Source organism: Parambassis ranga, chromosome 8 (genome assembly GCF_900634625.1).
Source record: "Parambassis ranga chromosome 8, fParRan2.1, whole genome shotgun sequence".
NCBI classification, from domain to species: Eukaryota; Metazoa; Chordata; class Actinopteri; family Ambassidae; genus Parambassis; species Parambassis ranga.
In genome coordinates, this window is record NC_041029.1 from 6957945 (window position 1) to 6980937 (window position 22993).

Genomic DNA, 22993 nt, shown 5'->3' on the forward strand with positions numbered 1-22993 from the left:
ACGGGAAATGACTTAAACATTAATAAAGACCAGAAAACTGGCGACCAATCTCCAACAAGCAGCTTCTACACAATCTACACAAAACACCAACTAATGCTATTGCATGCTAAGCATCGCAGTCTACTACTCTAGCACTGGAACGATGTGTGAACGTGGGAAAGTTGTGTTGTGTTAAAGGAGGAGTTTCCAGTGTGTGTCTGTGTGAAAAGTCTAAATGCATCTAAAAGGTGTGTTGATGTGGTGAATGAATGTGTGTGTGTGTGTGTCACATGTTCCACCTCCACCAGAGAAAATCTGTTCAGTAGCACCTGTGCAACTCAGGCATTCAAATGAATGAAGCATCACAGTCCTCAAACACACACACACACACACACACACATACAAACACACACAGGCAGGGTATGGAGGGATGCAGGGAGGAAACAGGCAAAATGCATCAAAATGTACAGACTGAACATTAACAGCTAAATGATATCAGGCCGATACGTCACGGGACGTGTCACGCACGCACCAAAACAGCAGCACCACGGAAACAACGAAGCAACAAACATTCCCCATCAAAAAGTAAAAAAGCAACAATATCACCGCGACACTCAGGTAACCAGGGCAACCAGCGTCTTCAGGTTTTCTAAATGTTCTTTGTTGTCTGGCTTATTTGTTTGTTTTTAAAGATTTCGTTTGTTTTTCTTTACTTTTTAATGTGTTCTCTTCATTTTCTAGAATCTTCCAGAAGAACAGTTGTGACAGCTTTCAGATGACACCCGGCCTCAGCTAATATGTTCCTATACAGCCATCAGTGTGATGCTGTAATATGAATCCCTGATCCTCATTGGCTATCGCAGTTTGGGGAGGCGGAACAAGTCATTTTCTTTTTTTTTTCTGCATAGATTAACTGTCCATCTCCTCCCACCCTCCATTACCCCCCTCTCCCCTTTCTTCCCACCGTTCACCTGCAGTCATACGTCGTGTTTTTCTTTTGTTTTTCTGCCATCGGCCAATCAAAATTCAGCGGCACAGTCAGATGCCCCTCCCTCCCCCTGCTCTTTGGTTGGATAGGTGTGACAAGAAGGGGAGGTTGCTGTCGTGGAAAACCTGCCATGTCGCAGTGACGCGCCCCTCACCGTCAGTTTTTCCCAACCAATCAGCTGACTGTGGAAAAACGTCCGGACGGGAAGCCTGCCACTCTCTTTCCTTGTCCGTTCTTTAAACGGCGTGTGGCAGGTCGGGCTAATTTTAATAGGCTGACTGAGGTGAAGGACAGGAGCGAACAACCAATCAGAGGTTGTCTAAAGAGGCGGCTGAGCCAACAGCGAGGTCGTATCCCCCCCCCCCTGCTGAGAAACAAGGACACAGAAGTTGGTTCTAGTAAAGCCGGAGGGTGCTTGTCCTGTGGGAACAGCGTTCAGGAACACTCCAGAATGAATAAAACCCGAGACTGTCCCAGAACGCTGTGGGGTTCCAGTTCCGTTCTTTAAGGGGCTCTTATTTGAGCTCAGCGTGTCGATTAATGTGTTCTAGAAAATGCTGAGTTCTAGAACCTGTGCTAGGAAATGAAGATGCTAACAGACAGATTTGTCCCGCAGAACTCCCACCCATCAGCCGTCACCGTCACTGTCCTCGGAGACTCCCGAAAAACGAAAGAAACTGTTAAAAAATAAGAAAAAAAGGCAAAACAAACAAACAAGTAAATGTCATATTATAGATCATCAGTTTTTACAGGTAGCTAACCCATGTGTTGCTTCATATGTTCAACACATTTACATGTACATCTGTTATAAATAGGTTTATTTGTACCCTCTTTTGTATACGTTATGTGGTTAAGTCAGCTATAATGTGATGGCGTTTTTTTTTTGTTGTATTTTTTTCGTGTGTGTTTGTTTTTTGAACCCCACCCGAACCCATGGTGTTTCCTCTTATCTGTGATTGGATCGTTATCTCTTCCTAGCTGATTGGTTATCTGTCTTGCATTTGTGTTTCAAGTTTTTGTGTAGTTGTCGTCGTTGGTGTCTCTTTTCTCTGCTGGCTGTCGGTCGGACGGTCAGTTGGTCGGTGTCTGTCATCACGGCGGGAGTTAGCGGAGCACGTTACATGCCCAGCGTGCCGCCGATGGATGACGCCAGGATCACGCCGAGGATGACACAGCAGATGATGATCATGATCTTCTTCTGCAGGATGACAGGAGAGAAGACACAGGTGTAACGAGAGACAAAAAGATAAATGAATCCTGAGTTTTGTCCTTCAGATATAACTCTGTTGGCAGCCGTCTCAGTCAGAGGACGGAGGGTTCTTCTCCGCTTCTTCACCTCCCTCCTATAGTTTTTAACGTTGCTCTTCTTACCTTGCGAGCCTGGCTCTGGTATTTGACGGCTTTCTTGGTGTCGGAGACAGCTCGCTCCACGTAGTCCACAGAGTGCTCCACATTGTACTCAATTCTGTCGATCATCTCTCCCTGTAAGACGCGTAGCAGGACTTCAACATATGCTCCCTGAACAGACCTCCGTCATGTTGGTTTGGGGTCCCGTCCTTACCTGGCTCTCCACCAGCATGGCCATGTCCACGAACATGTCGTGCAGCTCGCGGATGCTGTTTTCCAGCTTGATGATCTCGGTGTGTCGGGTCTCGATCTCGTTTAGGGCCTGCTTGGTCATCTGAGAATCCATTTTGATCTGCAAAGGTTTGAGCGTGTGACATTATTCATTTTGAATAGATGCAGTTGTTATCTGTGTAGGACACAACCTTCATCTTGACCTTTGACATTCAGTTTATGGTCACACCTACTTACCTGCTGATGGCCTAACTAAACACCAGTGTACCACGAAGCCGGTGTGGCTTCTACCAGTGGAGCTCACTTTATATTTGCAGCCTGGTGTTCATTTACTTCACGTACCCATGAAATCCAGAGCTTTTAATTTGAAGGTGCAGATAACAGTACACTCCTTCAAAATAAAAGTTCCTTCAGTTATTTTCCCATCACCCCCCCCGTCATGTCATGTGGCAATGGCCGTATTCACTTGATGTCTCAGCGCACCTTGTACCCATTCTGCATCCCCAACACTAAACGGGTGTCTTTTTTTGGGAGCAGAACACAGGCACAGCATAAAAGCAAACCATGGCAGGTGCGGTTCTTACATCATCAGTGAAGACGGCCAGTTTGCCACTCTCCAACATGTCTTCTAGCTCCTCGTTGGTGGTGGTTCTTCCAGCTGCAGACAGAACACAGAGAGAAATGGAGATGTTTAAAGGAAGAAGAACTGAAGCACTTCAAACACAGACCTCAGTGCCATCACACTGGACAGCTGATGCCGTCATCATTTGGGGATAAAAATAAAAAATGAAAACTGCAGTGTTGGCCTGTCCACATACTTTTGACCATGTAGCTATTTCTAGCAGCTGTGTGTGTGTGTGTGTGAAGGTCAGCATTTGACTGCTAAGAGAAAAATAGCTGCACTCCCTCTGCAGTGTTTACTGTGCTTATCTGTCTGCATCAGCCTTGTGTGTGTGTGCAGTCATATCCACTGTTTCCTGTGTGTGTGTGTATTCTGTCTTTTAGCCTAATTTGGAACAGTGTGTGTGTTGTACTGTGATGTTTATCTGCAGGCTGAGTCAACCTCCTTTATTATTTACGACAGCGATTCCCTACCAGAAGTACCTGTACAGCGAGGGAGCGGGGGGGAGCGCAGACACAATGCAGACACTAATGAAGAATGATTTCCTAGTAGTTTAGGAACTACCTTAAAGTCACCTGCTGCCAAGTGAGAAAACTTAGCAAGTGAGAAGGGTTAGCCAAAGCACTTGGTAGAGCTAAGAAAATAGAATAGCTTAAAGAAAGGGATGAATAATTGGAATATAAAGCTAATTGTAACTCATTAATTAACACCAAAATTCAGTGCTAACTTAAGCAACTAAGAACTGCAGTTCCTAAAATGGCCATTTGAGGGTGTCTCCAAGGGCAACTTGGGACCCTCTTTAAAGCCACATGCAGGTGTCCATGCTGTCAGCATGTTGTGTACTCACTGATCTCCAGCTGTCTCTGGATGCGGTCCTTGCAGCGGTCACGGTACTTGGACTGCGTGGTGTTGTACTCAGTCATCACCTCCACAAACTTACGTGACAGCGTCGAGTGCTGAAAAACAAAAAAAAACAGGAAGAAAACGTGAGCAGACCACCGCACACAGTTCTCCTATGACGTGATTGTCGGTAACATGTCTAATGTTCGGTAGAAATATATAAACTGAAATCAGCCTATCATTCTGGGCGATGGATGGAAAATTTGCACCTTTATCTTTAATATCTGTGGGCACAAACTGTCATTTTATGTTGTGTGTCTTTGTGTGGAGGTGTTATCTCTACACACACACACACATACATGTACGGATCAGTGGTTGTGTAAGCTGCTGATGCTGTTGAGGCTGCAGCTGTGAGTCACTGCAGTACTCCCTGTTGTACACTGAGAGGCAGCAGGGAGCAGACTAATAGAGAGCATAGGAGAGGCAGCAACCAATGACTGAGGAGAACACTGTGTGGTCAAATCACACATTTGAGACGAGCCGCAGAGCTGAGTGGACGCTCAGAGAACACAAACAGCACGTTTCCTGCTAAAACTCAGCATATAACATGACGCTGAAGCTTTGCACATGCTCAGTAGGATGATGAAGCATATAAACCCAGCTGATCTTGATCTATGCTGAAGGTTTGGAGCCTTTCATCAGCCATATCTTAAGAAAGTATCAAGCATCTTTGTGTTTACCAACGCTCCCTGAAATACTCTCATAACACCAGTCCACAGTGATAAACAGTGATGATGGCGTGCTGGTCAGGTGTCTGACCTCCCACACTCCTCTCACCTGTGTCTTGCGGATCCTGAGGTCCGCTGATGATCTGTTGAGACCCTCCTCCTGCTCGATGCTCTGCTCGATTGCTGCACAGAAGAAACACACACAGAGAGAGAAACTGAAGATCAAACAGGACGAAACATCCCTAATAGAACATAGACTGCATGATCCATAGAGACACAATCCACATGTGAGATATTGGCACAAATTAGTGACATTCATCATCATATAACTTGCAGTTAAATTAAGGACCTGATAATCCCAGATCATTCATCCTTCCAGCCATCAATATTTAATCTACAGACTTTGTCCCAGAAGAAAACAACAGATGGAGGTAAAACACTACACCTTCTTCCTCCCTCCTCATCCTCCTCAGCATCACATTTTAATAATGTGTTTGTCCAAGTCCACAATCGACACAAGGAATTATCATTTAAATGGTTCTTCTAATTCTGATGGAGAGATTTATTTGAGGTGTGATTGCTGTGGTTGTAATCAGCTCATCAGCCTGTAGGGGGCGCTGACATAAATTCAGAGCCCTCAGTTTAGCTGCAGGTCAGACAGGCTCAGTGTTGCAGACAAACTGAACAGACTATCACAGCTGATAATGAACTCATTGTGTGTGTGTGTGTGTTGGGACACCATGGTCCCCTGGCTGCAGGTCTGTCCTGGTGTCATGTGACTCTGATGTCGGCTTGTCTCCAGCATTTGATGAGATGAACTAAACCCTTATATAATGTTTTCCACTGAGTGTGTACTCCTGTTTTTCTACTGTTGCAGGGACCCATGTCTGTGTGGACCCATCATGGGGACAAAATTTAGCTTTGAGAACAAAACACAACCAGAGTAATACAAGTTCTTCACGTTTAAGTTGAAGATGTGTTCTAGGATCGGGGTTAAGTATTCATAACATGAATACAAATCAGGGTGAAGTCCTCGGAAGTGATGAAAACACACGTGTGTGTGTGTGTGTAATTCCTGGCTCGTGGCCGAGCTGCTCGCTGCTGGATCCACGATGACTCAGCAATATCACACAGCACTGATGGACTGTATGTGTGTGTGTGTGTGTGTGACAGTGAGATGAAAACTGGGTGAGTAAGCAACAGATTGTGAGTCCTCGTGTGTCTGTTTAAAGATGTCTTTAGCATCTTCTGCAAACCCATGTTTATTGGTTCTTACATAAAAATCTGCTTCAAGAATAATAGAAGCATGCAGACCATGGTCAGAGTCCAGTATACTGATAAACCTGCCATCCTCTTCATACTTGGATTGCTACCAAGCATACTAGCCTCATTGTAGAACAGCATATAAGTCCTAAAACCAGGAAGTGTGTTAGCGTTTGAGCACTTCCTGCTCTGTGGTGGAGGGTTATCCTGTTCTACATACAGTATCAGCACACTGACTTTGTCTATTTTCTGCAATGATCCAGCATCTGCCTTCTTAGTGAATTGCTGAAGGTTTTATCTGAAGGACGTCAGACACATTGATATCCTCAGGACGTAGAAGTCACACTGAATTAAAACATGAGTCCAGGCAAACTGGAACTAAACCCGGGAACACTGCCGGTCTGTCTGTGGCGTACATGTTAACCATGATGCTGAGAAAAAAAAAATCCACACAGCTCTTCAGCCGACACTTGGTCAGACACAGCGATGACGACTTTTTAAGAACACGATCCTGCTGAAGGCGGAGCCTGTCTACACCCCAAACCCCCCACAACAAGTCTACAGTAAGGGATGCTGCAGAGTGTGTGTGTGTGTGTGTGGACAATAACACTCATTGCCTTGTGGGGATTCCAATTATAGCTTCATCCCTAGCAATGCAGCTATTCTCAGACTGCATATGTACAGTCTGTGTGTGTGTGTGTGTGTGTGTGTGTTGTCACACATTTTAACATGGTGCATGTGCGTGTCTGCAGGCCTGTGCGTGCGTGTGTGTGCACACATCCTCTGGCTGTTCATATTAAAGCAGTGATGTCCTTGAACCCTCAGCATGAACCAACACTGCTGCGCCCACTGTGTGTGTGTGTGTGTGTGTGTGTGTGTGTTTCTATCAGCTTGAAGCTCATTGGTCTGTGTGCTTCTTTATGTGTGTCTGTAGCTGTCTCAGTGATTATAGCTTGATAAATCTCCACCAATGTTTCTGAATAATTTCATCTTCTTCTATTGTAGCTGAAGGTCGGCGTGCCCTCTCACCCGCTGTGTGAAATACCGTAAATTCTATAATAAAACAGCCCTATAGATAATATTGGAAGCTGCTCTTTCAGGAAATGTGTGTCCAAAATCCGTCTTTACTGACATTAATTTATTGGATTGTGGACTCTCCTGTCACCTCCTCTGACACCTGTTCTGCACACATTTCCATTGTGTGAAGATATCTCTCATGAAGGTTTACAGCTGCTCATGAAGACACAGGGAAGGTCAGAGCTCACCAAAACTATCACAAATCAGCTGAGGAACAGATGAAGGTTTCAAGGGTTAAAAGGCTTCCTGAAGGTGACTGTATCACCTCAGTGACCTCAGTACTCTGAAACAGCTCAGCCAATCACAGCACTGGACATATTCTCCACCAACCAATGAACAGCAGGATATATGCTCGCCATGTTTAACAGGCTCCAGCCATTGTTTTGTTTCTTTTTTGTCCAAGTTGGCACTATACCTGCCGACAGTTAAGTCAGTAAAAAAATGAGCTTTCATTCAGAACTTGGACTAAATGAATGTAGATGTAATAAAGATGTCTGCTTCAACAACCGTGCCAAGACTAAAGGTCATTTCCCAACTTGTGATGAGGCGTCGGCTCTCAGCCGTAGCTCAGCTTTGTCTGCAGACACAAAGTCGATACAAATGGGTCTGAAAGCGACAGATAATATGAAAGCGAAAAACACTTTGGCAAAGCCCCGAGTCCTGCAGTGACACCCTCACCTCGCACTCATTCATCACAGAGAATCCTCTGAAACGCCCTCACCTGCTGCTCTGCAGCATGCTCCTGCATGCTGGTGTGTGAGTGTGTGTGCATGTATACCTTTTAATTTTGAGCGGACTTTATTGGCTGTCTTCTTGATGTCAGCTGTGAGGTCCTCCAACTCCTGCTTGGTCTCTGCAGAGAATAAAAGAAAGAGAAAAAGTTTACAATAGGATTTTAGCTTTTTCAGCACCACGTCACAAAAATGAACTAAATTTTTCATTTCATTAATTTGACATAAAACCAGCTGTACATTTTAATAATAACCCTCCTGAAGAGAAAATGATATGTTATACATTTATTTATAAAACATAGTAAAACTTGATTTAAATACAGCTTTTCAGTCTTGAAACAACGCCCCTCTGACTGAAGTCTGGACAGAACTGTGAGGCTCTGTGTGTGTGTGTGTGTGTGCAGTAACAGTAACATCACATCATGTCAGCCATGTTGGAGGAGGTCCGACGTCGTGCGCTAACTGCAGCAGTGCAGTCAGATTTACGAGCGCTGCAGTGCCATTCAGCCTCTTCTATACCTCTGACTCACCCCGCTCCCCGTCTGACCGCCTCGCTGCATCCTCCTCTCCTGTCACTGCCATTAGCATGTGATGCTAAGCTCGGTTATAACATGTGTCTCTTTGTGTGCGAATGCTACTCCCACTCTGTTAACAAGGCCTTCACTGAATCCTCAAGCAGCTCCAATGATACAACTTTTAACTATCATCATCTAAAGCTGTGTTGTGTGTGTATGTGTAGGAAGTAATGCAATACAGCACACTGAATAAATACTGGCTGTACAGCAGCGACAGTCAGAGGGGAGGGTTTGATCGGTAGATTAGTATTAACGGAGCTGATAATGATCAGGCCTGAGGGTGACGCTGTCAGCCAGTCAGTCAGTGAGTGTGCTGGATACTGTGTGTGTTTTAGTCTCTATTGATTAGCAGTTTGATCGTTGTCATCGTATACACAATAGCAAGAACAACTTAGCTTATAAAAAGGTGACTATAAATGACTATGACTATAAACAGCTGCAATATTCAATATATGTCACTGAAGATTATATATATATATATATATATATATATATATATATATATATATATATACAGAAATACATGTATTCCATTACTCTGCAATGCAGTACATAAACTATGCATAAGGTCTACTCCCTCTGTATTAATATCAAATCTATATTTAAAGGCCGACCCTGTCAGCAAAGTTAAATGGCCGCTCTTATTCTAGTAATAGAGTACATATTCCGTCTGACACAGCACTGCTCCCTCTCAAGAGTTTGTTGTTTTTCTCCTCTTTCAGACCCAAAATGATGAAGTACTGTGACGAGGATCGGGGCCTTTATGAATGGCTGTGGTTTAGAGATAGAGCTACATTTGCTCTCCTCTGCTCTCACTACAACTCCCATCATGCATTATTCAGACAGAAACACCGGAATGCATTTTGTATGAAGGCCTGTTGGCAGCTGAGAGCGAGCTGACCCAGAACTGAAGAAGAGAAGAAGAAAGAAAGCGACATGTTTTCACCAGGAGGAAGAAGAAGAGTCTAAACGTCGGCTCAGATAAACGCAAAGTGACGTTCACGCACAGCAGATATCAGTTCTGTGCTCCAGCATCTCACTCCCTCATCATGCTTCACTACAGCTCATCATCTGCTAATAGCTCAACAGCTCTTTGTCATTCATTAGTTTCTCAGCACTTCCTCAATGGTTTTTTCAAAATAAAAGCTTTTCAGAATGAGATACAAGGACAAAACCCGGGGAATGTGTGGAACATTCTGAATTTCATGGTGCATTTTCTACATGAACTTACAGAAAGAGAGGAGAGAGGCAGCAGAGGATCGTCACAGAGGTCTCCTCTGAGGTTAACGTTGCTTCATGCAGTTTAAACACAGCAGCATGCAGCAGAAAACATGACGGGGGATCAGGGGGACGAAGAACCACACACAAGGTAAAAATCAACAGAAAGAAAGAAAGAAGGGGGTTTTGGGGGGTGGAGAAAAGGAAAAACAGAAAAAAAATCATTCATCATGCAATGACAAAACAGAAAAACATCAACATGCAATGATATCAGCATGCAGAACAAACACAAGTTTAAAACATGCCAAACAAAATGAAAGAAAACATCAAGCTACGTACATGAATCTATTCTATTAGTGTTCATGTCTTTTTGAACTTGAAACTGATAGTTCCCAGAATCCTTTGGGTTAAGTCATAGCTCCAGGGCTGATAAAATGTAGCTAACACAGAAGTGCAGTTCTTCAAATGGCCACTTGGGCTTGTCTTTAAAAACGAGTCAGTCCACATAAATGGATGATGATAACACACTAAAAGTTGTTCTGGGTGAGACCTGGTGCAGACCGGATCTCCTGCAGGCTCCAGCTGCACCTGACTGTGATGTGGATCCAGTTTGGACTTTTTACAGTGCACTGCCTCTGACAGCACAGACTCAGCTTTAGGCTTCAGCGGTGACATTGAGTCAGTGCTGCTGAGTCATGGTGTGTCGGGGTCAGGGTGAACGCACTGCAGCTCTCGGCTCGCAGAGCCTCGCACTCTCACTCTCACAACAGAGATGCTTTAATTTTTTTTTTCCCTGGCGTGTCTGGAGGAGCTCTGAGTGACGGATGGCAGCGCTCAGTGGCGCTTTGCCAGCGGGCTCCTCGGAGGCTCCAGCACTGATCTGCAGTTCTCATCAGCAAGCAGTTAACAGGATTAGATTTCACTCTGAGGTTCGGGGTCGAGTTACTGAAGGTTTCTGACACGATATTCAACACATGATGTCTGTATTTACAGTCTGAGAGTGTCCACTGATCACTCTGTCTACAAAACCTCAGCTGAGACGCACTCCACAGCCTCAACACCACCAGACATGCAGGACAGTGTAAAGACTGGTGGATGGATACACAGCTGCTCACCGACAAATAGTTCCAGCAGTGAGTTTACTTAAAGAACTGCGTACAGGTCAAAAGAGGAGGGCCTGTAGATTTAACACTGCAGTCAACAGGAGTAATATGAATATTTGATAAAGGGGTGAACTGTACCTACTGCACTTGTGATGCTAGTAAGATCAAAAATGTAACTAAAACATCCTCCATTTTTGTAGTCCTTTAGAGTCAATTTGTAGTTTGTAGTGATTGAGTCCAGGCACAGAAACCCCCCCTGTGTTCTCCTGTGTCCAGTAATCTCACCATGTTTCCAACCTGTATGCTAAGCTAAGCTAACAGACATGCACAGCTAGCTGCAGGATACCAGAGAAGAAAAATATTATTTGTATTTTTGAGGTTTTTTTTGTGTTGTTAGTGTTCGAATTGCGTTTCTGTGTTACTTACTTTCATCAGGGTTGGGTGCGGCCAGGATGGCGCTGTGCTGCTTCTTGACCTGCTCCACATCCTCTGACAGCTTTTCTATACAGCCTCTGATCTCCTCGACCTGAACGCACAAACACAGACTGTTCAACACGACGCACGCTGACAGGTTTGCGGTGAATTTCTGTCTTGGGACCGTTTGTCATTGTGTTTTCCTTTGTCTCTGTCTTTCCCTTTTAAAGTCAGATGTCTACGTCTCTCAGCCTCCTTCTGTGGTTTTGTGTGTCTTGTTTTATTTTGTTATGACAACGTGACACTGTGAAGTATGTCCTCACAACTTACAATCACACACACAGATGATTGATCAGCTCTGAAGCCCTCAGGTGGAGATCAATTTAGTGTGTGTGTGTGTGTGGGAGGAGAGAATGTGAGGAGATAAATCCACCTTGAACAGTGGACTGAAGGTCTTTGCTCTTTCACAACAATAAATATTTAATGTATTATTTTTACAACCATTGATTCATTGATAAACTGAAAGAATCAATCAGCAGCTTTTAGTAATTATTATTATCTTACATCAAGTATTTGATCGTTGTTTGCTAATTATTTAACATTTATGTCAAATATATTTTTTTAAATGAGACATCTGATGAAGATTTTAAGTGCCTTTTATTCAAATTTTAAACCAGATTAAATCACATTTTGCTCTGAAATTTTAAATTTTAAATTTTCACTTCATTAAACATGACATACGTGGTTCAGTGTAGCTTAGGGTTAAACTGATGGCAGCTTTTTGCCTCCAGAGGTTCAGCACTCAGTGATACGACGGCAGCTCTGTGTGCACCTGTGTGTGTGTGTGTTGTTAGTCTCACCTGTTCAAAGAACTCATCCATGAAGTGGTCCCTGTCGACCTGCACCACCTCCTCATCATCGTCGCTGTCCTTAGCCTGCAGGCAGGAAACATGGGGCTGTTAGTTCTATTATTCCTGCAGCAGCATCATGCAGCATGTAAGTGTTACACACAGAGAGACGTTACATCTGCACTAACACACATTTAACTCCATCGTGAATGAAAATCAATCGAAATCAACGAATACTTGCGGCTAATGCATAGAACAGGTGTGTCATTTTCCTTCAGACTGACCTCTCCCATCACATCTGTTTTATTCTGCTATCTGGATTTCATCCAGTTTTCAATGTCTACAAATAAAATCAGAAACCTGCCTCAGGAGCTCAACAAACACGCTCGCTTTATTCCAACGTCACTCTGCGCCTGAGCGTTCGGAGGGAAACAGTTTGAATGCCTCTTCATTTTTATAATGTAAAATCCATGAAGACACATATAAAGCATGATAGAGAGATAAGTGCTGTTAGCAGTGATACTTATTCAATGTGTGGTGGAGGTGAGGTCAGGTGAGGTCAGCAGGTGAGGCAGAGCAAAGCTCAATGAAAGTAAACAGTGTCCATTTATACACTGATTGGATTTTCATTATTGTTAATAGAGACATCTAAGTGTGTTTTAACCTGACTCTGTGTGTGTGTGTTTAGTGTTGATTGCAGATAATGAAATGCTCCTCCTGTATCGACGGTCACTGATATTTCTAACAGCAGTGTAGCAGGTGAGGACAGACAGACTGGCAGCGAACGTCACTACACATGTGCTTCAAAATAAAAGCACTTCCCCTCTAACAATGAACATCAGCACTCTCTCAAACACTCACACACGGTTACTGTAAATAATGGGTCTGTTAATTACGTCCTGATTGGTCAGTTGGGTGATATTCTGTGGTCTGAAACTGTTGCTGTTTATAACCAGCCGTTACTATGCATGTACTGTTGTTCTGAATACCAGAGAGAACACACACATTACCCACTGAAACTAAAAAATCAACAACAACGCAGGTGATGCCTTTATACAAAAAGGTACAGGAAGTAAATGGTGTCATTAATCAGGCATAAATATCCAAATAAAAATGTGTTTTTGTGCATTTTTGTGCAGGTTTAGTTTTATTTTAGATTTATTTATTTAAAAGTGTCAACAAAATAAAAAACAAGATAATGTGCATCATGTGTTGCTGTGGTTCAGGGTTTATTTCTGGGGCCCATGCTGCCTGTCTCCCTGCATCTCTGTGGTCAGACTGCAGTCACTGTGTCCCTCGGTGCCCTCACCCCACCTCCTCCCCCTCCTCCCCCCTCCTCCCTCCCCCTGCGTCACACTGTCTCTGCAGAGGAGGCTCAGAACCAGAAACAGCAGGAAGGCACACAGTTTTATGCAAGGCAGAGATTCTTAGTCAAAGTTCCAATGGGATCAATAACTGCTGACTAATCAATTGACAGGAATCATTCAGCTGGAGATGAACGTTCTGATATTTAAGAGCTGGGAAAAAAGAAGTGAAAGTGTTGCTCAGCCATTAGAAGCTGAGTGGGCAGCAAAGGATCGTGGGTAAAGTAGTCTCTCATATGAAGCAGCAAAAAGTTTCCAATGTGCATTAAAACAGATCTTCAGTGTCTGTTAGTGTGACTCCTCCTCATCGAATGTGTGTGAGCTTCTCCTCTGCAGATCCGATCAGATCAATACAGACAGAAATAGACGGCCTTGATAGCAGCAGTCCGGCTTCACTTGGCTGTTCTATAAAATGAATTCTGCATTCTCATGTTCAACTCGTGAAAAACCCTGCTGGATTACTCCCACTCACACACACACACACACACACTGTAAAATCACCTGACGATCAGACCTTCAAGATTCAAAGGGTTTAAGCGGGACTAGCCCGAAGCTTTGTGTTGTGACCACTAGTTTGAATTATTTACACTTTGGCTCTGTGTCTTTAAATAGTTTACTACAATTCCCATGAGTCTCTGGTGCAATGGAGAAGAAGGTAGCCAGAGGTGAGAATCAGAGTCACTGCAAGTTCCAAACAATACTTCTCTGCAGCTCACATGATGCAGTGTGATGTGTTGTTTCCTGCAGAAATGCATCCTGGGAGTTCTCCCTCTAAGAATAGATGCACACACACACACACACTCACACACACACACACTATCATTTATACATCTGAGAGTGTGTTATGTTGATAAAAGCCAGCCTGTGAGTCACTAAAATCACCTGTGTGAAAATGACCAGCACTGAAACAAGAGCAGAGTTTATAACACAACATGTCCTCAGGTGTGTCCTCCTAGATCTGCTGTCTCCCCACAGAGACTGATGGCAGCGTCCCCATCTTTCCTGCCAACAGCCTCACTGTGTGTGACACTAATGATGTCAGCTAACTGCAGGCTCTCAGTCCTGACGCTCATCTGCCAAACACCAGAGGCAACAACATTTCACACAAACACGCACCAGGACCAGAGAAAAGACGGTGAATCCGCATGTGTCCATGGTGTCCATTTACATAAAGACAGTCGATAATATGTATCTAGTTATTGGTGTGGACATGACAAATAATCCATGTAGCTGATATCATGGATATTGTATGTACATATGTGTATCTGCCAATTGCCTGAGCAGTTTTCATCCTGATTTTTATACAGGACAAACAGCTGCTAAGGATCATGGGAAACACTGAGACACGTCTGCTCTCAGCTGATAAAGCAGGAGCCGCTTCTGTCCACCAATCTCCTGCTGCCATCAACACACCAACAATGACCATCGTCCTCTGGAAAACACGCTCCTCCCATGTCTTTGTGGCGTCTGTCAGAGCGCATTCAACTAATGTGATGCTCGTAAAGGTTTCATCCCCTCAAGAGAGAAGCAGGGCCTGATGGGAAATATATTTAAACTGAGGGAGACACCTCTGATTCCACCCAAAGGACGCTGTTCAATCACCTGACAGTGAAAAGTAGTGGGTATTGAAGAGAGTACAAGTATTTCAGACTTAGAGTACGTTGTTAATGAACCGCTGTCTGTTTGTGGCTCCATCCTGCAGATGGTTTCTTATCCTGATCCCTCGTGGCAAAAAAAACACACCACATGTCTGAAAGTGGGTCGCTCCACTTCTTCATTTAATAGCAAAGAAAAACAACAAGAGGAATAATATTATTAATAATAATAATCTGCAGACAGAAATGAGTTCATTCTTCATGTAGCTTCTCTGTGACATAAACACAGCTGACCAGCTGCTGAGAGGGATGCTGTTCGTCTTATCGGCCCCTCCTGATAACAATCAGTGACGCCTCAGGGGCTTAATGTGTTACAGTTTAACAGCATGTACACATTAATCACACATGTTCTTAAAGACAGTGTGCGATAAGACCATTAAAAGATGTTCAGGGTTCAGGCTGGAATACAGTGTGTCCTCATAAAGATAGAAGTATGTTTGAATCAGACAAGGGCCCTGAAGGCATCGCGGGGCTCCTCCCTGTAGAAATCCTCGAACTGAGTGTTTTTTTCTCTCTCTCTCTCTGGATGTGACAGCAGAGGACTCGTTGACCTTCACAGAACACACTGATCTGTGAGACACCCAGGAGTTAGACAGAGCCCACCCCAACATTTACTGTCTGTAAAAAGGATTCATATGCAACACATCAAGTCGAGCGAAAATAAAATAATTAAAAAAAAAAAAGAAAATAAAGATTTAATCAGCTCTTACAGCTATGCACACACACAGTTAATAAATGTCTTGGTGCAGATATAAGAAGTGAGAGGTCAAAGGTCACAGGCTGATGGACAGAGCTCTGAAGGTAATGGAAAATATCTGATTAATAATTGATCTGCGTGGAATGCTCTGCTGCTGATATTCAGTTCAAAAGTCAGACTTCCAGCCTCGGATCAGTGCTGACCTCAATCTGCAGGTGAACACATGACCCCGGTCTGTGTGTGTGTGTGTGTAGGATTTGACAGAAGGATGACGATGAGCTGGATGATGTGGTACAGTGTGTGAAGACGCTGCCGTCTATCTACGCCGTGTGACTGTAAATACTGATAACAGAGGGAGCTGACAGGAGGTGCATCTCTGTGTGATCACTTCATAAATCTTTGATCAGCTCTGCACCACATCACTCTTCTCATGTGCTTCAGTTTGTGAGCAGGACGTCCTGCAGGAACCTCTCCGAAAGATGGGACTACACACCTTCTTCCAGGAAATAGCCACAGCCTCACAATCAAGAGTCCAATAGTGGACATAAAGTCTCACCTGCTCTGGTTTGAGACAGCAATTATCAGGCAAGTCTGTAGTTAAAAGGAAACACTTAAAAAAACTACGTGAGTCTGCAGCTTGTCTGTGACTCTGCCGAAGGAACAGAGCAAGAAGAAATTAGGTGAACAAACCTTTTAATCAGATGAAAAAGAGCTGAGCTCTGTTTCTCTTCAGGGTTCTTAGTGTAATGAGGAGGACGGCCCTGACTAATATCTGAACACTGTTACATAACAGCAGGGACACACTCTGAGGAGGAGGAGGATGGAGGCAGAGACGAGGAGAGAATGGAACAAGGAGGAGACCTAAAATAATAATAACAAATATTTAAATAATCTACATTTGTTATTTAAATGATGATTGATCATATAAATATTATTGCAATTAAAAAAATAATAAGGAACATAATGCACTTTTATGTGATCAATAGATTTATTACATTTTCTTAAAACTGGATGAAAATGTTCTTATTGGTGGAATAAAGAGGAGGAGGAGGATGAGGAGGAGGATGAGGAGGAAGGTCAGTGAAAGGCAGAGGGAAGATAGCTGTTTGTAGCTGTTAACATGTCTGCAATATATCAACCTGACTGTGTGTGCCAACATATTCACAGTCTGTCAGTGTGTTACATGTAAATACAACATGTGCGCGCACACACACACACACACACACTGTTTTTCATCAATTCAGAGGACAGTACAGTTTTACAGCCACTTCTGAAGACTTACTGCAACCCCAGTCTGAAGGCTGCCTCATCAGCTAGATTAATTATTGTATTAAAATGTACAATATGTACATTTTATATCTGTTTTCGTGAAGTTGAAACTGAAAACGATGTCACAGGTCAAATGAGGTGAGAACTGATGAAGCACTTTATCAATAACAGAAAGGGGTTTTTAATAGTTTTCATTAAATATATACACTGTAGAAAAAAGACGTGATGTGCTGGTGTGTGTGTGTGTGTGTGTGTGTGTGAGAGAGAACATGTGTGTGTTTATGGCGAAAATGAATCTAATTAATATGACTGACATGAACAGTGAAGCAAGAGAGAGAGAGAGAGGTAGAAATCTATAAGATGGATAAAAAGAGAGTGAGGATGGAGGGCAGGAGATGAAGACGATCCAGAGAGACTGGGAGAGATGGTGGATGAGGTGGGGGAGGGGAGGAAGAGGAAGAGGAAGGAATGATGGAGGAGAAGGGAGCAGTAGTTCCAGAGTGGGGGAGGGGAGAGAGAGAGAGAGAGAGAGAGAGAGAGAGAGAGGACAGTAATTTTACTGCAGAAGGAAAATATTTTAAAAATCCAAATGTTTTGTGTCACGTTTTTGACCACAACATTCATCACAAAATGTTTTTTTTTCTTTTAGTTCATTCATTGTGATTTTTTTGTTTCTTCATTATTTATTTTCCCTTCTTTCCTCAGAATATTTCCTTTCCTTGCTGTTATTCCCTCCTCCTCGCTCGTGTCATGCAGATTTAAATCAGGACGTTGACCTCAGGTGTCAGGGTGTGTTCTGATGCCAGCAGTGTGTGTGTGTGTCTGTGTGGGCACGCATGAATACACACACTGTTTATATGTGTGTGAGCATGTTAGGAGTAAAGCGCGCCAGCAGCGAGCTGTGTTACCCACAATCCACTGGGATCCCTGGCTCTACCCAGAGTCCATCTGTGCTTGGTGTGAGCGGCCGCTGCTCCTTCACAAACTACATGTCACCATCAGAGAAAAAAAACATTTTACATTCTGATCTTTTCCTCTCCAGCAGAGCTCTCCTGATGAGATGCTGATTCAGCAGTAGACACTCAGAATTCAGAGCCTCTCATGAGCGCTTGAACGCACCGTCGGTCTGCAGACCGGCCTCAATTTGAGCTGCACACAAGTCCAAACCAACAGACCGGATCAGGACATATCTCTACAGAACAGCAGTGAATATGCTGATCCTAAATATGTGGGCTACAAAAAAAATGTAAATCTATATTATTTTAAACCACAAAAACATCTTATAACCAGGGAGGGGATACAGTTATGTTAAAGTGTTGGCCATACTATGTAGCAGGTCGTCCCCTCACCTCAGCATTAACTGTGCTCCAATTCTTTGCCTGTAACTGGGACTTAGGTGGAGTCAGACACTGCCAAGATGGCGGTGTCATAACCACAGAATGACGTTTATATTTTTATATCAAGTTTTAGGCGACTACTGTTTTTAATGCAGTTACAATTACAATCCAACATATCTGCAAATTACTGAGGCTCTGCCAGGTATTCAAACCACACAGAGAAGAAACAGCAGGCAGATAGAAGAGTCCGAATAAAATACATCAAACCCTCACACACACACACACACACTGCCTCACAGTCTGTCTTTTTTCCTTTATTTCTTTGAGTCTATAAATAAACAGTCAGACTGTCGCTGACTTGTTGTTCTGTGCTGAGGAGATGCCAGAGGGACGAACGGGGTGGATAAAGAGACAGAGGAGAAAAGGCACGAAAGGATGACAAGAAGAAGAAAGTGGGCTTTTATGGGGTCTGTTAATGGACAGAGACAGGGGAGGGGGGTGAGGGGATTGATGGACGTAACAGTGGAGGCACAAGTGAGGAAAATGATGGATACTAATGACCACACAACATTTGGAGAGAGTATCAAACTAACGTGTCTTATACAGAGAGTGTTGCATTGTGGGTAGATAGCTGTATTTTCCCTAAACGTGTCTATAGGCTGCACAGAAACTCAGACATTAAAGCATAATGTGGGTTCAATAAATACACCAACGGCATGTTCAGAGAGGAAATAATTACCACCCCTCCCCCTCCTTATCAGCAGCAGCAGCAGCAAGGCACTCTGGGTAATGTAGCCTTTCCCCAGGATGCAATGAGTCATGGAATCAATAGATAATCTTCTTTTAGTCGGGTGGCGGCTGGCAGGCGGCCTCAGACTGGATGTGTGTGTCCTCATAGCAGCACATAGTGACTCTTCATATGTGCAGGGTCCACCTGAGCTACCTGCAGTAACCTGATTCAGTGCATTCAATAAATTATATTAATCTGGGATGATTGTCCTCAGCAAAGATAAATGATCTAATCTGATCAGGACCAAAGTCATCAGGCAGACTGAGGGCTCGTGGTCTGTCTGCACGATTAATCTTTATTATGATGAAGACAAGATTGCTTTGCTCATTGCAGACATCAGTCCAATCTAATCACCTCGTTTGTTGATTAAGAAAATGTGGAGTAACAACACATTCACTCACAGCACAGGTTTGTTCCTGAACTATCACTATCCCTCTGCATTATTTTAACCACAGCATGACTGTTATTCACTCTTTAATTCCTCATTTAGGTGATGTAAAAGTCAAATATTTTGCTCCATCTTGAGGGTTTTAGTGTTTTACTTCCATAGATGGAAAGTCAAAATATTAAAAAACAAAACAACGGTTGTTTCAGTAAAACTTTAGCAGATGTTTTTTTTTTTTTTTTTTGCCTGAGTCCCTACACTGATGTTACATAAATTACATTCAATTTAATAAAGTAATCAGTAAAGGTGCATCTGAAAGAAACTAAACTATTTCACTGGCTCCTAAAACATCCAGCAGCACACCTGACAGAGCATCAATAAACTATTGATCAGGTATTGACATACACAATAAGCAGCAGAGATACACAATCAAGGCTCCTCCTCTGTAGTATTGATCAGTGAACGTGCTTTTATCTGTGATTTATTTGGAGAGTACTTTCACAGCTGCTGTGTTTTCCCTCATGAATAAATATGTAAACAACAAAATTGAAATAAATAAATAATATGAGCTGATCCACCCTAACCCCCCGATGACACAACGCTAAATCATCAAACTAAAGATAAAAGTGCTTAGTTTAACACTCACTGAATGCCAGTGTCACCTCTATAAACTTTGATTCTAAAGCCTGCGCTGAAGATCAATTAAATGAGTTGGTTTCTAATAAGAAGCAAATGGCTAATCAAGAAGATGAAGGTGTATTGGTTTATTGACAAATGGTTACTCCAGTCATTCTCACACACATAAGGATGCACATAAAACACCTCTACTCTCACAAAACTACAAAATATGGCCTTCAAAGGCTTTGGTAGATCTAATAACAATGATGGTTACATTTTTAATTGCACACTATCATTTGCTCTTTCTCTCTTAAATGGTTAAAAAAGCTGAAAGTTAAATAACCCCTGAGCTCAAAGAGACAAAATGGCCACAAAGAGACTCAAAACAGCTGCAAAATTGTGTCACCATGGTAACCTATAACAGACCATCTACAGGACAAAGCTTGTATGCTGAGCTCAGGTTGCCCTGAGGTAAATGAGGATGATGAGGCAGCTCAGATGAAGATAAAGCGTCGCTTCCTGTCACCTGTGCTCGCTGGTTTAAATGTGTAGATTGATGCTGGGATGTCGGAGTGATTCATCAGAGCATCCAAACAGGCTTCACCTCGCTAACTGGGTCACCTGATTTCTGTTCCATTAACTCGTTAATCCTCTGCTCCTCTTCATTCTTTCACATCTCTGCCCTCCATCTGTCTTTACATTAAAGGATGAGGATCCATCATCATCATTGGACCTTCATTAAAAAAGTGAACAGCTCAAGTGTAACAAACAATAAACCTGCAGCATTTCTCAGCTAATTGATTTAATTGTAATGATTGTTTTGGGTGGATCCTCAGCAGATATCTGGTTAAATATAAAGTGTCAGTGGTGTCTTATTATCAGGGAATGAAGCACAAAGTGTCCTTCAGGATCAATTTCCTGTGTTCCTGAAATGTCCTGATTCCACTTCCTGCTCCCCGGAGAGAGGTGGCATGTTACTGAATGTGTGTGTGTGTGTTCAGCATGTGTGTGTGTGTGTGTGTGTGTGTGTGTGTTCAGGCTGCAGGTGACAATGACCCAAATCTGATTTTTCTCTCAACACGTATGTGATTTAGTTATGTGAACAGAAAGATAGCCATTTTACGGCCCAGAATGCACCTCTTGTGTGACCTCAGGGGCGCGGCTGACCTCACTGGAAGGTTTGGGAATTCATTCAGAGACGCATCCTGATTTACAGCCAACAGAGAGGAAGAGTCGTCAACGCTCCGATGAACGTGTTGTTTGAACAGTAACAGGAAATATTCCACCTTCTCTGCAGGCTCTGGTAACTACAATACCCATGAGCCCTGAAAACAAAAGCCAGCATCATTGTTACCTGGAAGCTGAAAGAGCTAAAATGAAACAGAAGCGGCCACACGAGTCATTTTAAGAGAGTTAAATAAAGACTGTAGTCTTGAAAATTCCTGAATTTTCTACCGAACATTCTGACATCCATTCAGTTATTGAATCAATGACAAAAATCTAATCAATTAGTACACAAACAAGCTGCATTCCATCCACCAAATTCAAGACTGGAATCATTAAATAACAAATCACTTGAGATCAATTCAAGTTCCTTTTCAAACCTGTCAAATAGGAGATTAATGGGAACTGAGTCTGTGTGCAGTTTGTTTGCTTGCAGTAAAATACTTTAATTAAAGTATCTGAATATTTCCAGTCAACCAATCAGCCCCAACCATAAACAGCCTCGAGCTGTTTCCTCCTCTTCTGTGAACTTGGAGCATGCAGTAATGGTAGCGGCGCACGGCTCGGCTTCCTGTCAGACATTAGCTGCAGGAATCTATTTAAAGGAAAGGCACACTCCGGCTGAAGGAGGTGAGGCAGAGTTACTGCTCCTTAGTTCAGCCATCGCCCGACCTTTTAATGCCTTAATTCAATTCAATAACTGCCTGTAATCACTTTGGCTCAGGACTATTTATACTGCATTTCCTCCAATGTAGACAGTATGTAAGGAACTGCTGTCTCAGTACCCATGAAGTGAATGTTTAATTCACCTTTGACCTGAGCAGAGCCTTGAAAATTGTAAGAAGACATTAACCCAAATGGTGAGGCAAAAGTTTGTGATGTATGAACAAAAGTGAAGAACACAAAGAAGCAACAGATCTGATTGGCTGAAAGTCTAGACATGTAAATGATTAAGCAATTTAGACAATTTAGAAATTTAGGGAACTTTTTGACATCTTAATTATTGTAATAAAATGGTTTTAGCATCAGAGTTCTGCAGCCATCAGCCATTTCAGCAGGAAGCTCCCACTTTTCACTTATAGCGGCCATGGCCTTAAGGATACACAATTTAAAGTCTCATTATAATTGAGTGAATTTTGAGCCAACCCCTAGAGGCCGTTGGGGAACTGCAGTTTGTGACGTTTCCTTCAGTTCTCAGACCAGCACGTTGCTGCTTGTTTGTTGACATTTGACTGTTTGTCCCTGGGTTGTAGTAATCAATGAAGATTGTCGTGACTGAAGTCTCTGAAGACTTCGGTCAAAGATCTAGTCCTTCTACAGCAGTTAAAGATGCTGGATCTGATATTTTATGACTTTTCAACATCCACACACATCTCAATAACCCTCTTTCTCTCTCTGAGAAGCCTTCATTAATTATGATTCTCCTGACTTTTATGAATAGTTTAAGACAACACGCCCGTAATAAATACTTTCAATATGTGCAGCTTGGCAGGGAACAGTGAGAGATCAGCCACAGTCCACCATTTAAACTCAATAAAAATGCCTTTAATACCATTTAATCCCGAGCTAAGACCAGCTCCCATCATCAGACTGTGACTAATGAGGGGACACACCTGGGACATCAGCATGACATCAGCATGACATCATTGCCTCGTCAACATTTCCCATCAATCCGACAACAGGGATGCAT

The 22993-nt window shown here is 43.0% G+C and overlaps 1 protein-coding gene across 1 annotated transcript in view; it reads right to left on the reverse strand.

The window, feature by feature from the left end:
- Nucleotides 1-887: 887 nt before the first annotated feature.
- Nucleotides 888-22993, reverse strand: part of stx1b (syntaxin 1B) — a 29387-nt gene continuing 7281 nt past the window's right edge. Inside the window, exons 2-10 of the mRNA XM_028412386.1 lie at nucleotides 11977-12051; nucleotides 11129-11228; nucleotides 7854-7928; nucleotides 4845-4918; nucleotides 4015-4123; nucleotides 3130-3203; nucleotides 2529-2666; nucleotides 2339-2449; nucleotides 888-2165 (exon numbers count right to left, since the gene is read on the reverse strand). Coding sequence (XP_028268187.1) covers nucleotides 2085-2165; nucleotides 2339-2449; nucleotides 2529-2666; nucleotides 3130-3203; nucleotides 4015-4123; nucleotides 4845-4918; nucleotides 7854-7928; nucleotides 11129-11228; nucleotides 11977-12051 — 837 coding nt within the window. The 3' untranslated portion in view covers nucleotides 888-2084. The remainder of the gene's footprint in view (nucleotides 2166-2338; nucleotides 2450-2528; nucleotides 2667-3129; nucleotides 3204-4014; nucleotides 4124-4844; nucleotides 4919-7853; nucleotides 7929-11128; nucleotides 11229-11976; nucleotides 12052-22993) is intronic.